Genomic DNA, 13,721 nt, shown 5'->3' with positions numbered 1-13,721 from the left:
AACCCGGGAGGCGGAGCTTGCAGTGAGCTGAGATCCGGCCACTGCACTCCAGCCTGGGCGACAGAGCGAGACTCCGTCTCAAGAAAACAAAAACAAAAACAAACAAAAAAAATGCTTTGTGGATGTTACACAAGCGGAGGAGAGTGATGAAGAGACCTCCACTCCCATGCCTGCACTGCTTGGCAAGCATTCAAGTTTTTTAAAGTGCAGATGTAGTATTCAACCTACCTGGGAAAATCAAAAATGCTGCAACAGTACAATGAAATGTTCCCCGAAGAACTCTGTAATGAAATAATGAAAACAAAAATTTTTTTTTTCACTTAGTACTTACTTGAATAGTCAAGAAAAGAGGGCCAAGCAAAGCAAAAGTTCTAGGGAAAGAATGTGTTAATAAAACATAATTAAAGTAAATAATTTTACTGCACTTTATTGGCACCTTATTTTTTTTCTTTTAAAACCTGTGTGAGGTTCTTTTGGGCCAACTCAGAGGCATATCACAGAGGACAACCTTGAAGATCAGTTGGCTGTTATTCACTTCAGAGCTTGCTATAAAATTCTAGCAATGTTTCCTCGAGCAGAGTGATATTTTTACTCTGCTAAAGATAAATCTGCAGGTCAACCAGTTACCAGGCAGGGTGGTACTGAAAAGTCAGGTATTTTAAGTTATTCCGGAAATGTGCAATTGTGCTGATTCTTCCATTTTTGCTCATTCATTCAGCCAATGAGCATTTATTTGCTGAGCGCCTAGTAGACAAGACACCTATCCTGGGTTCTAGACAGATTTGAATTAGACACAGTCTCTGACCACAGTGAGGACAGACTAGAGCAGAGAAGCGTGGGCACAGAGAAACATTACAGTCCAGAACGGCCTGCTCTGTTATGGTTCTGTGCCTGCGAACTATGTGAACATATGAGGCAGAGCAGGGGCCTGCCTGTGAGCATCAGGGAGACCAAACAAAAGGTGACTTTTGGCCAGGTGTGGTAGCTTACACCTGTAATTCCAGCACTTTGGGAGGCTGAAGCAGGCAGATCGCTTGAGCCCAGGAGTATGAGACCAGCCTGGGCAACATGGCAAAACTCCAACTCTACAGAAAAAATTAGGTGGGTGTGGTAGCACACGCCTGTAGTTCCAGCTACCTAGGAGGCTGAGATGGGAGGGTCACTTGAGCCTGGGAGGTCAAGGCTGCAGTGAGCTGTGATTGTGCCACTGCACTCCAGCCTGTGTGACAGAGTAAGACCGTGTCTCAAAAACGAACCCTTGGAGCACAATAATCCTAAGAAATAAACAACAACAACAAAAATCAAGAGAACAAAACAAAAAAGTGGTGACTTTTGAAAGGGTGACATTCTAGGGTGTGGTCTGGGGGCGCACTCCAAGAGGGGGCAATATAACATAGACTTTAGGATCCTGGGAGCTGGGATGAAGGGCAGTGTAGGAAAGGTGTATCAGCGCACAAGACTGCTAGATTTTATTCTGAAATGAGGTCCCCACACAGGTTTACAAGTAGAGGAGGAAGGGTCTTTCTACTCTCTATGCCCCATCACTCTCCTTGCTCAGGGATTCATGATGTCTTTCCTGGACCACTGCCACAGCCTCCTGTCTGGTCTCTGCCAGCAGGCTACTTCCCTTCAAATTGCTTCCTATGAGGCCGCTTGGGTGACTGAAGTAGTATCTTCCCCAGGTGTCCAAGGCCATGGACCCAGGCCCTGCCTGATTACAGCTCTATCTGTCACCATGCTTCAGGAAGCACTGCCAGGCTGGGCAAGTGTAACTCCTATCTCTTTCCTTAATACCCTATGTCTTTACACTTAGCTCCACGCATTACAAATAGCTTTGTCCCTGTTTCTCTTCTCTCCGAAACTAAGAGATTCTTTGGCGGGGAGGGTTGGGGTGGGTGGGGGGTGTTATCTTTACCTTTTCAATGTCTTAGGCGGGGTCTGGCACATGATAGATTCTCAGAAAATGCATGTTAATAAAAATAAAACGAACGTAAAAACTTAAGTACAGAAAGGCTTTGACCTCAGCTTTTATATACATGTCTATATCTGTTTAGGTAGCTATCACTTACATTTTTAAGCTCTTGCTCCTGATACTATATAATGTCTAGGATGAATCCGTGTGCTAAATAGGAACCACTGGACACATATATGGTATCCTCATAATACTCATGCTGAGAAAAACTTTTGTGGGGATATGGATACAATTATTTACCCAAACCAGAACAAACCTTAAATACTTTGGCTCCAGGAATTTCGGTGATTGGTTCTTCTGTGTAAGAAAGATTCTGCTCTGTAAAAAATTCTCGTATCCCAAGTTCACTGATTTCCACACCAATTACACTGTGTCCCCGGTTTGCAAACCTGCATAAAATCATACATTTACACTTAAATTATGTTTTCAAATGACTAAATAGAGGGTTATATTGGAGTAAGCTTATATTTTCTTTAATTTAAAGGAATTTATATGAATTCAGGTTCACAGGGTTTCAAAGAACATGCAGGAAAGCAGATCTATATTATTTTCAAACCTTATAAAAATTCTGAAAAACGACTTATATGACCTTAGGAAACAACAAACATTTGGAAAATTATATATATCTCTTATTTTTTAATGTATGGAACAGTTGGAATGTGATTATAGATATGTAACTTAAAATACTGATTTAATAAATTGATTTGACTAGAGGAAATGCTTTTCAATTTCTCTAAATCAGTACTGCCCATTAAAATTTTCTGCAATGATGAAAATGTCTGTATCTGTGCTGTCCAATAACATAGCCATTAACCACGTTGGCTTCTCGTGATTGAGGAACTGAATTTTAAATTTTATTTAGTTTACATTTAAATAGCCACATGTGGCTAGTAGCTACTGTACGGAAGTGAACAGGTCTAGAACATTAGCACTCATTTGTATACTAATCTTGTAGTTTCCATTTGCTTAAAATAAACATTATCCAAAATTTGTATATTTTATTATATACAATAGCATTTTCCTGGTAATTTTATCTGTTTGTTTATTTATTTATTTATTCATTTTTTGAGACGGAGTCTCACGCTGTCACCCAGGCTGGATAGAGTGCAATGACGCAATCTTGGCTCACTGCAACCTCCACCTTCCGGGTTCAAGTGATTCTCCTGCCTCAGCTTCCCGAGTAGCTGGGATTACAGGTGCCTGCCACCATGCCCAGCTAACTTTTTTTTTTTTTGAGACAGAATCTCACTCTGTCAGCCAGGCGGGAGTATAGTGGCACAATTTATCAGCTTGCTGCAACCTCCACCTCCTGGGTTCAAGCAATTCTCCTGCCTCAGCCTCCAGAGTAGCTGGGATTACAGGTGTGCCCCACCACACCTGGCTAATTTTTGTATTTTTAGTAGAGACGGGGTTTCACCATGTTGGCCAGGCTGGTCTCAAACTCCTGACCTCAAGTGATCTGCCTCCCAAAGTGCTGGGATTACAGTCCTGGTAAGTTTTATAATTAACAGAATTCAGTCTCAGGATCTTGGACTCAAGAGAAAACAGTACCGCTGGCACAAATACCTAGGACAATTATGATTTTATGTCAAGTGAAATAAAAACATAGTTCTGCTATAATACAACATGTGCCTTCCTACAATCACTGCACTATGCTAAATCACGCAATAAAAATCACCAGGCTGGTGGGGAAAGTGAGGGCACAGCATTTAAAATCTTTGTCAGTGCCACATTGAAAAACAAAAATAGGAAGCTAATAACAACAGTTTTACACATGTTAAATGGTTGAGACATAGATAAATACTACAATATGGGACTTTACTGTGAAAAAGACCTCATGCTTACTGAGGTAGCTGAGGGATGTTTGTGCATTCCTTCTATTCATACGTGGCTCAGTTCAACTGGGTGCAGTTTTCTGCTTTTACCTAAGGCTTCTTACAGATGAAATCACACACAAGCAAATGTGAAATGTATTTCATGTTCAAATTGTTCCCTAATATATCAACTGAGTTAGAATTCAGTTTTGAAACAAGTATAGCAGGACTGACTGTACCTTTTATCTACAAAAGAGTACATACTTTCAGTGTGGGCAGAGCATGAACCGTTGAGTTGTAAAATGAAACATTAATAAATTGTCTTTCATCTTTCATATTTCCTAGGATATTTGTAAACATACAGGGAGTTTTAAAATTCTCCATACATTTTAAAGTTATAAAATGTAAACAAAAATATTATTCAAATTGGTTGCATGTGTTTTTATTTCTCATTCAACAGATGGAAAAATGAAGCATAGCCTACTACAACCTGTAATAAAAACAAAATAAGACCAAGTGCGGTGGCTTATGCCTGTTATCCCAGCATGTTGGGAGGGAAAATCTCTTGAACCCAGGAGTTCAAGGTTGCAGTGAGCTATGATTATGCCACTGCACTCCACCCTGGGTGACAGAGTGGGACTGTCTCAAAAAACTCAAAACCAAAACCTAAATATCTTAAACATTTTGTTTTAATGCTTTTTGGCCTTAGCTCATGATCAGTTTTTCTATTCACATCTGATGTCTGTATAGACCTCAATACATAGATCAGTTACATAAATGAAAAATCATCTACTACCATAACTTCTTACATGTAATTACAGTAGCTCAGTTCTAATATATATATATAAAACTGTATTTACATATATACACACACACATAGTTTTGGAGATGGAGTCTCATTCTGTCACCTAGGCTGGAGTGCATGGGCTCACTACAACCTCTGCCTCCTGGGTTCAAGCAATTCACCTGCTTCAGCTTCTCAGGTAGTTGGGATTACAAGCAAGCGCCGCCACGCTTGGCTAATTTTTGTATTTTTAGTAGAGACGGGTTTTCACCATGTTGGCCAGGCTGGTCTTGAACTCCTGACCTCAAGTGATCCGCCCACCTTGGCCTCCCAAAGTGCTGGGATTAAAAGTGTGAGCCATCACACCTGACAAGTTCTGATTATTTTTTGTAATTTTTTAAAATGGCTTTAGACCCCAAATATTCAACAATCACATTTAATTGGCTATTTCATACCATTCTCCTAACGTTGCCTCAGAACCTGTTACATTGTTACCATTTATGATGACATTGCATGACAATCTGTTTATAGAGTTAATATTTTTTTGAGGGTAGTTTTGAAAGTAACTATCTCTTCTGGCTCAATGAATTGGTTAAAATACAGGTGTAATAATATAGTTTACATATTCTCAATTTCACACGAATTGAAGATCACACTTGAATCTTAAAGTCATAGCAGCCCTCTAACAAAGGCTCTCAGCTACAGTTGAGTGTGTGCTGGCTGCAAAAATTCTATCATCTCTACTTGAAAATCAACTCCCAAAAAATGCACGCATACTCTGTTAGTCACCGATATTTATATTCAGAATAGACCATTTTTACGTTATTATATTTTACATTTATTAATCTTTTAGTTTTAATTTATTTTTTGAGGCAGCTTCTCACTATGTTGCCCAGACTGGTCTCAAATTCCCAGGCTCAAGAGATCCTTCTGCCTTGGCCTCCCACAGTGCTGGGATTACAGGCGGGAACCACCACACCTGGCACATTTACTAACCTTTTCATACATTCTTTTTTCTTTCCTGCTCAATGATCAAAGTTCTCAACATTCAAGCTTATAAATAAATGCATATCTTGGCAGGTATGATTGTATCTATATATTATCATTAAAACAGAGTTCTGTATAGAGAACGATGTCAAGGTGACTTTAGGGTAACTCACAGTGAAAGTGGCTTGTGAAAGTGAATTCTCTTTGTAGAGAATTACTCACAAGAAATACCTGCTTAATCACAGGTTTTATAACAACCGTTCACGATAACAGAAACTCCTGTGTTCCCTGGTGGGAGGGGAAGGTTGAACTGAACTGTGGACTATGAACATTGTCCTGCCAAAACGCTGTAATTCATTTTGAATTTCTCTGTCCACCACCATTTCAAATATCTAAAAATTAACTTAGCTAAATTCCTAAACCACCTACAAAAACTGAACCACATACACGGATCCAGGAAATGTAAGAGGGAAGGCTGTTTTTTCTCCCCACACTGGCTCCAAACTGATTTTTTGATTTTGAAACTCAATCCAGAAAGACTTCATACCTGTTTCTGTTGTTTCTTACTGTTTGAGAATATTATTTCCAATTATATACCCATCACTAACAGAAACATAAGGAATTCCTGTGTATTTCCCGAAAATGGAGTTTCTAAACTCACATTCTGTTAAATCACCCAAAGAATTCATCATTAAGACAAGATAATTCTGTTAATGTTTATCTGCTCATACCATTTCATCTCAACCGCTTTTCCACAAAGAGGAAAAAATACCCTCAGTCCACTCTTGCCTTTGAGAAAAGTATCTAAATGCTTCTTTAACAGCCTGAGGAGGAAAAAAAAAAAAAAAGTTTTCAGGACAATTGTATCACAGGTGAATACTTTTCATTCATTATCTCACTTAACATTCCCAACAACCTTAATAAGCAGATGCTATTAATTATTATACTCTCCAGCTTACATATGAAGAAACAGGTAACTTGCTCAGACACCCACTCAGTCAGTGGTAAATCTGACTTACACCCAGGGCTCTCCTGATTAGTAATTAAAAATAATTTTTTTTTCTTGGGTATGTTTTGAGAATTCTTTATTAATTCTCTAAATATATACTATTTTGGGGGTGATGGAGCCTCTGGAGCCATGGATTTTTCAACATTCATTTCATGGTAAGTTCTCTAGACGTGGAGTCAAGTCTCAGAAGTAAACCTGAGAAGTGTAACTCTTGTAGTTTCTTGTAATTTCCTCTGTGGAGATGTGGCTCTTCTAAGGTCATCCACACGACAGAAATAAGCCAATGTTTCTGGGATGATGATGATGATGATGTCATCTCCTGGGGAGATGGGCGTGGCTGCCCAGAACAAGCAATGTCTATAACGACCACTTTACTCAGCACTGGTCCCATGATTTATTTCTGCTATGAAGACTACTACTACATTGCACAACATCCTAGCTCACTTTTTAATTTCTTGCAACTTCTCTTCTCCCACCGTAGAGATAATTCTTCAGTATCTGAACACATCCTATTGGAAAGCAAAGTCAGACACTGCTGGTTTTCAGTATAAAGAACTGTAAGCATAAACATTGCCTGAGTACCTGTTGCAGGTATAAATATTCATGACTAATACACAGATGCTGTAGGGATCAAAGAACATATTTTAAAAATCTAAGATGTCATCATTGGTAAGTCACACCATTATTTACACACTGTGGGAAGAAAAGACACTGCCAATTAAACTACATCATGCCATAGATGCACTGTGATTCAGGAGACACAAAAATGTGAAGAATTAAATGTGCATCTGAAAAATTAGTCAAATAATGTGTACTTATATGATTATTTCTATCTCAAAGTCAGTTTCTGATAGAACATTTCTCTATTATATACTCAATATTTCTTACTGATGTCCTTGTTCCAGATGAAAAGCAGTTTTGCCGTTCACCCACTTGTCTTGCCATTCTTCCAGAGTTAGTACTTGGTTTTTCTGTACCTCAGTATCGGAGTACTCTTCGATGTCAAGTGAAGTTCTTGAACCATCCATAGTTTCATAGACACCTTTGTCTCACAAGCATATGTCTTCCCTGCCTAAGTGGAAAATATTTGCAATGTTGTCATTTAAGGTCATTGGAATTCTATTGATGAGCTAAATGAAAACCTATTATTCTTAGCAGTATGACTTTTAAAAAAAATATTTCTTTCTTTTTTTATTTTTGTTTTTACTTTTGAGACAGAGTCTCGCTGTGTCTCCCAGCCTGGGGTACAGTGGTGTGATCTTGGCTCACTGCAACCTCTGCCTCCCAGCCTGGGGTACACTGGTGTGTTCTTGGCTCACTGCAACCTCTGCCTCCCAGGTTCAAGCAATTCTGCTGCCTCAGCCTCCCAAGTAGCTGGGACTGTAGGTGTGTACCATCACGCCCGGGACTGCAGGTGTGTATCATCACGCCCGGCTAATCTTTCTTTCTTTCTTTTTTTTTAGAGATAGGGTCTTGCTCTGTTACCCAGGCTGGAGACCTTGGCTTACTGAAAGCCTCAACCTCCTGGGTTCAAGCGATCCTCCAACCTCAACCTCCCAAGTAGCTGGGACTTCAGGTACACACCACCACACCTGGCTAACTTTTGTGTGTGTGTATATATATGTGTGTGTGTGTGTGTGTGTGTGTGTGTATATATATATATATATATTTTTTTAGAGAGATGGTTCTCATTTTGTTGTCCAGACAACAAAGAACTCCTGGGCTCAAGGGATCCTTCTGTCTTGGCCTCGCAAAGCCCTGGGATTACAAGTGCGAGTCACTGCACTTAGCCATTTCAGCATCCAATAAAAAGTGATACAAAAAATTATTTTCAGTGCGCCTGGTGGTAGAGGCAAACCCCTTAATACACATTACAAAAGATAGTTAAATAAACTGAATTATATCTTAATACAAGTGTTTCCTCTCTCTCACGCCCCAATCATCCAGATTTCTGTGACCAAATGTGGGGGTTCTTCCCCCAGCACACCACATATTGGACACCAGTTGGGTATCTTCTGATTTAATTCTGACATTACCTACCTGGAGATAGTGTCAGATCTGTATGTTGGGAATTCAATCCCTACGACTTCCCTCCTCACTTAGACACCAGTCGCAAGTCCAGGTCTTGATCGGCTTCAAGTTGGGGTTCCCACACCCTCCACTTTGGGTTTGCTTAATTTGCTACAGCAACTCACAAAACTCAGAGAAATACTGAGTTATCTTTGCACATTTATTATAAAGGATACTGCGGAGGATTCGGATGAAGAGATGGGTTAGCTGCAGGTACCTTCACCTGTTCAGCTATTAGGAGGCTCTCCAAACCCCATCCTCTTGGGTTTTTATGTAGGCTTCATCACGTAGGCACGATCGTACTTACTCCTAATTCAACTCTAAATTCTGCCAATTGTCCCAATTTCCTATCAATACGCTCTCAGTCTCTCCAGTCATCAGCTATACTATCAGTATCATCTTGGAGAATTCTCTCCTGGAATCTGCCCTGACTATTCTCTATTCCTAGCTTTTTGGGATCTCTCTTCATCATCATTCTGGAGATTTCCTTCTTGTCTAAATCTCCAGCTTTATTTCATATCTTCCTCTTTTTTGTTGGTGTTGTTTTTTAGTGACCACCCTTATATTTGTGAAGCCCAACCTCCAGAGCTTCCTGAAAAAGCGCAAGGAAGAAAAATATTGTTTTTCCATTCGGTTAGACTTTCTCATCCTTGATGTATAGCTCTGCTGGGTATCAAATTCTTGGTTAGAAGTGTGGGGGCCATAGGGTGTTGGCACCCTAAAGGTTTTCACTAAACAGTGAAAAATCACGCCCACCTCAGCCTCCTGAGTAGCTGGGATTACAGGCGTGCACTACCAGGTCCAGCTAATTTTTGTGTTTTTAGTAGAGAAGAGATTTCACCACGTTGGCCAGGCTGGTCTTGAACTCCTGGCCTCATGTAATTCACCAGCCTCAGCTTCCCAAAGCGCTGGGATTCCAGGCGTGGGCCACTGAGTCTGGCCTCCCTCTGCTTTTTTTATTTCTCCTTTTGGGACCCCTATTATTTGTCTCTAGAATCTTCTGACATGGTACGGTAAATTTCTCATTTTTTCTATTTTTCTGTATCTTCATCTTTTCGTACTATTTTCTCAAAGATTTACCTTAATTCTTAATTTTAAAACTTCTTCTTCTTCTTTTTTTTTTTTTTTTTTGCTATCAATCACCCGGTGCTTTGGGCGACCAAGGCAGGATGATGGCTTGAGGCCTGGAGTTTCAGACTAGCCTGGGCAACATAGTGAGACTCCCATCTCTACAAAAACAGTTTTAAAATTTGCCAGGCATGGTAGTGCATGCCTGTAATCTTAGCTACTCAGGAGGCTGAGGCAGGAGGATGGCTCGAGCCTAGGAGTTCGAGGCTGCAGTGAGCTATGATGGTGCCACTGCACGCCAGCCTGGGCTACAGATCAAGACCTTGTCTTAAAAAAAAAAAATAGAATAGGCATTAAAATGAATAAAGGCAAAGAATGTGGATGGGGCTTATATTGTAGGGTGATGTGAGGGTATTTCATTTGGAAACCTAGATGTATTTATTTATTTATTTTTTAGAGGTAGGGCCTCACTCTGTCACCCAGGCTGTAGTGCAGTGGCACAATACAGCCTCAAACTTCTGGGCTCAAGTGATCCTCCTGCCTCAGCCTCCAAAGTAGCTGGGACTGCAGGTGCACAACCCCATGCCTGGCTAATGTCTTTAATGTCTTTGTGCTAGTCAGACTTTCCATAGATGGATCTCCCAATTCCTGTCTTAAGGATTCTGTTGTTGGAGCCACTGTTATATACTCATATAAGAAAAGAAGAAGCAAAGTAGGCGAGGGTCCCAGTATCCAGTTTGCTGTACTCAATTAATCCTCATGTTTTCTGTATGTTCCCATGCTCAACTGTGTATTGTATCTTCTCAGTCTAGACACTCTTTGTTTTACCCTTTCCAGAGAATAAACCCCCAAAGTGTGGTGAGATGCACACACTCGGTTGCAAGAAGTTGAGAAAGGGATCTGGGAATTTGGCCTATTCTGAACCAGCATTTCAAGCAATCCTTCTTGTTTCAACCATACTCTCACACTTCATGGAGGTACCTGGTGCTGCTAATCCTGAGCATTTGGGGATTCTGTAATGCAAACTGGGCTGCTCAATGGCTTTCCTCATTGCTGGTTTAGAATTCAGCTTCGTTGAAGTTGCAAAATCCTTTCCCACTTGTCCGTTTGCCTTTCCAAAATTTTATTAATTTTGTCTCTCCTGTCCTGGCTATCCTAGTACTTTATGTCTTAAAAAAAAAAAATCCTGTTACTTTCAGGAGGCAACAAAAACAGACTAAAGTAGATATTGAACCATAGTTTAATATCCTATCTCTACTCCACACATTTGTATTTTCAAGTAATTTTCTGCAGCTTCTTTTTTTGCATGGGAAATGCACACTAAGGAAACTGATAAAAGACATGTACAATGTAAACTAACAATAAAATTCAAAGCCTCTCAACTGGCTGAAGGCACAGTTTCTTCCCTTTCCTTTCTTTTTTTTTTTTTTTTTTTGAGATGGAGTTTCACTCTCGTTGCCCAGGCTGGAGTGCAGCAGTGCGGTCTCGGCTCACCACACACTTTCTTGGCTAACGGGACCCCCAGAGTAACCTTGAAAACTGAGTTCTGGGCCAAGAGTAGATAGAATGTCAGATACAACTCTATATCTCCTCTCCTGCTAACCACAGTTAGGCTTTGTTTCCTAAGGGCTTAAGGGAAACCAGCCCTTTCAGAAGATTCTACTATTGATATCAACCAACCCCCTGATGCTGCCCCTCCTTTTGTGCCTGATAAGAAATCACAGACCACAGAATGGTTCTGGCCAGTCTACTGAGAATGCACAGTAAGGGTTTTTCTGTCCTCTGCTTCACCTTTTGATGTAAGAGGGCCAAAAACTCCATCCATCCTGTGATCATGGTAACACTGCCATTTTTTGCGCATGGTACCCATGAAGCTCAATTACACATGGGTACCTTTCCTTCTTTCATAAATATTCATGAGTCATCCTACAGCTTACTGAATATGTATATTTGGCCACCTTCCTCAGCATAAATTCCTGTTCCCTTTGCCCCTCCCTGGAAGTGTCAGTTTCTGGCTTCTGGCCTGAGGTTACACTTTTCAGCCTGTGAGAATGGCCACTCTACAGTCTGAAACCATTCATGAGAAAAAGATCTCCTTTCTAAATTAAGAACTTCTCATTCTTTAGCTGACAGACCATAACTGCAGATCCATCTGAATGTATGAGGAAAATGCCTGTTCTTTCAATGTCAACTTTGCAATATTAAGGACAATATAACACCATCATTCCAACATTCCCTTTAAATTATCAGTGAAACTAGTTTGGATTATACTAGCATGCCATTATTGGTGGGTCTAATTTAATGATTAATCTGTGAAATAGCAAACATTGCATAAAAGCATGTATTTCAGGAAAATTTCCCCTTTTGTTGCCAAATTTGGCCTCAGTATGGTTAGGATATAGGGAGGAGGCATTTCTCTCATTACTTGGGAACATGAATTCACTTCTTATCAAAGACTTGTTGACAAATGGCTTCTGCAAGACCCTGGTGGTATCAGGAGATGACTCTCAGAGTTTGCTGAGAAGTCAGTGGAAAATTTCTGATTTATATTGGGTATAGAAAAGCAAAATAATGTTACAGTTTTCTCATCTTCATTTTCATTCAGAAACTCTGGAACCTAAATTCAAGGCTTCATAAAGCAGTTCTCTACTTATAAGAGGAGCATAATCTTTATCATAGTGCCACAGCAGCTGGAGTAGCACAACTCTATTGCTTTCACACAAACTTGAACTGTCTAACAAAATCATGCACATAATTTAATCACGTCTTAGCTGTTTGTTTTTGAGACAGGGTTTCCCTCTATCCCCCAGGCTGGAGTGCAGTGGTATAATGACACTTCCATCTCCAACACTGGGGCTCAAGGAATCCTCCCACTTCAACCTCCTGAGTACCTGGGACTACAAGGGTGTACCACCATGCCTGGCTAATTTTTAAATATTTTGTAGAGACAGGGTCTTGCTATGTTATTCAGGCTGGTCTCAAACTCCTGGGCTCAACGTCTTAGCTGTTCTAACAATTTCTCAGCATGGACTCCACTTGTACACACCATTTCTAGAGAAATAAAGTTTATTGCTATAATAAAAAAAAGTGCACATTACAAGAATTAAGGAAGGGAAATTTCACAATAATTCGTGCCCACAAACAGTAAGTGTAGATGTGCTCCTTTGGTCATACAAGTCCTCAAGTTGTTCTAGTCTCCATTCTCACCTTTTCAAAAGCATCTGCTATAGTTTTGTTTTTAAATTTCATAAAATTGAAGAGAAACTTCCCTAAGGTGCACAAATCTTAAAAGAGTATGACTCGGTGAATTTTTTACATATGCATACACCTGTGTAACCCACCACAGAACAAGACAGAATGTTTACAGCACCCCAGTTTCCCACATCTCCAGGGAATCACTCACTATTTGGCAGTATTTCTCTTTTTCTAAAAATCATTAATACACCAGGCTGGGGCAAAAACCAAGAGTCCGATTCCATAAAAAAAAAATTTGAAAAATTAGCCAAGCGTGGTGCAGCGAGCCTGTAGTCCCAGTTACTGAGGAGGCTGGGGCGGGAGGATCAATTGAGCCCAGGAGTTTCAGGTTACAGTGAGCTATGATTGTCCAACTGCACACTAGCCTGGGCGACAGAGGGAGACCCTGTCTGTAAAAGAAAAAAGAAAAAAAAAAAAATTAAAACACACCAATGCTTTGGACACACTTTAAATATTGGACCTTGGATTCAGGTCATTTATTGTCCAATCTCGTTCTTCCCAGTTTCCACTTCAGCCCTGAACCCCACTTCACAGGCCTGATTGCTGGGTTGTCTACGCTTGTAAGAATTCCTGGGAGCCCTAGCACAAGCGCATACACTCCTAGCAAATCGTTCCGTTTCTCACCCGCACCCTCCGCCCCCTAGGGAGCCTACCTCGCTTACAGCGCGTTGCCAGCCTTTGCCTCCGCCACCGCCGACGTCCTCAGGAGCCAGTCCAGGTCCGCGCCAGCCTCCGCCACCTCTCTGCGCCCCGCCTCCGCCC

At 40.6% G+C, this 13,721-nt stretch overlaps 1 protein-coding gene across 1 annotated transcript in view; it reads right to left on the bottom strand.

Moving 5' to 3' along the window:
• The window catches only part of TPMT (thiopurine S-methyltransferase), a 23,178-nt gene extending 9,457 nt beyond the window's left edge, over positions 1-13,721 (bottom strand). Inside the window, exons 1-5 of the mRNA XM_011967577.1 lie at positions 13,613-13,721; positions 7,455-7,638; positions 6,289-6,381; positions 2,229-2,361; positions 229-281 (exon numbers count right to left, since the gene is read on the bottom strand). Of these exons, the coding sequence (XP_011822967.1) occupies positions 229-281; positions 2,229-2,361; positions 6,289-6,381; positions 7,455-7,594 (419 nt within the window). The 5' untranslated portion in view covers positions 7,595-7,638; positions 13,613-13,721. The remainder of the gene's footprint in view (positions 1-228; positions 282-2,228; positions 2,362-6,288; positions 6,382-7,454; positions 7,639-13,612) is intronic.

Source organism: Mandrillus leucophaeus, unplaced genomic scaffold (genome assembly GCF_000951045.1).
Source record: "Mandrillus leucophaeus isolate KB7577 unplaced genomic scaffold, Mleu.le_1.0 Scaffold800, whole genome shotgun sequence".
NCBI classification, from domain to species: domain Eukaryota; kingdom Metazoa; phylum Chordata; class Mammalia; order Primates; family Cercopithecidae; genus Mandrillus; species Mandrillus leucophaeus.
This window is presented reverse-complemented; position numbering and strand designations above follow the sequence as displayed.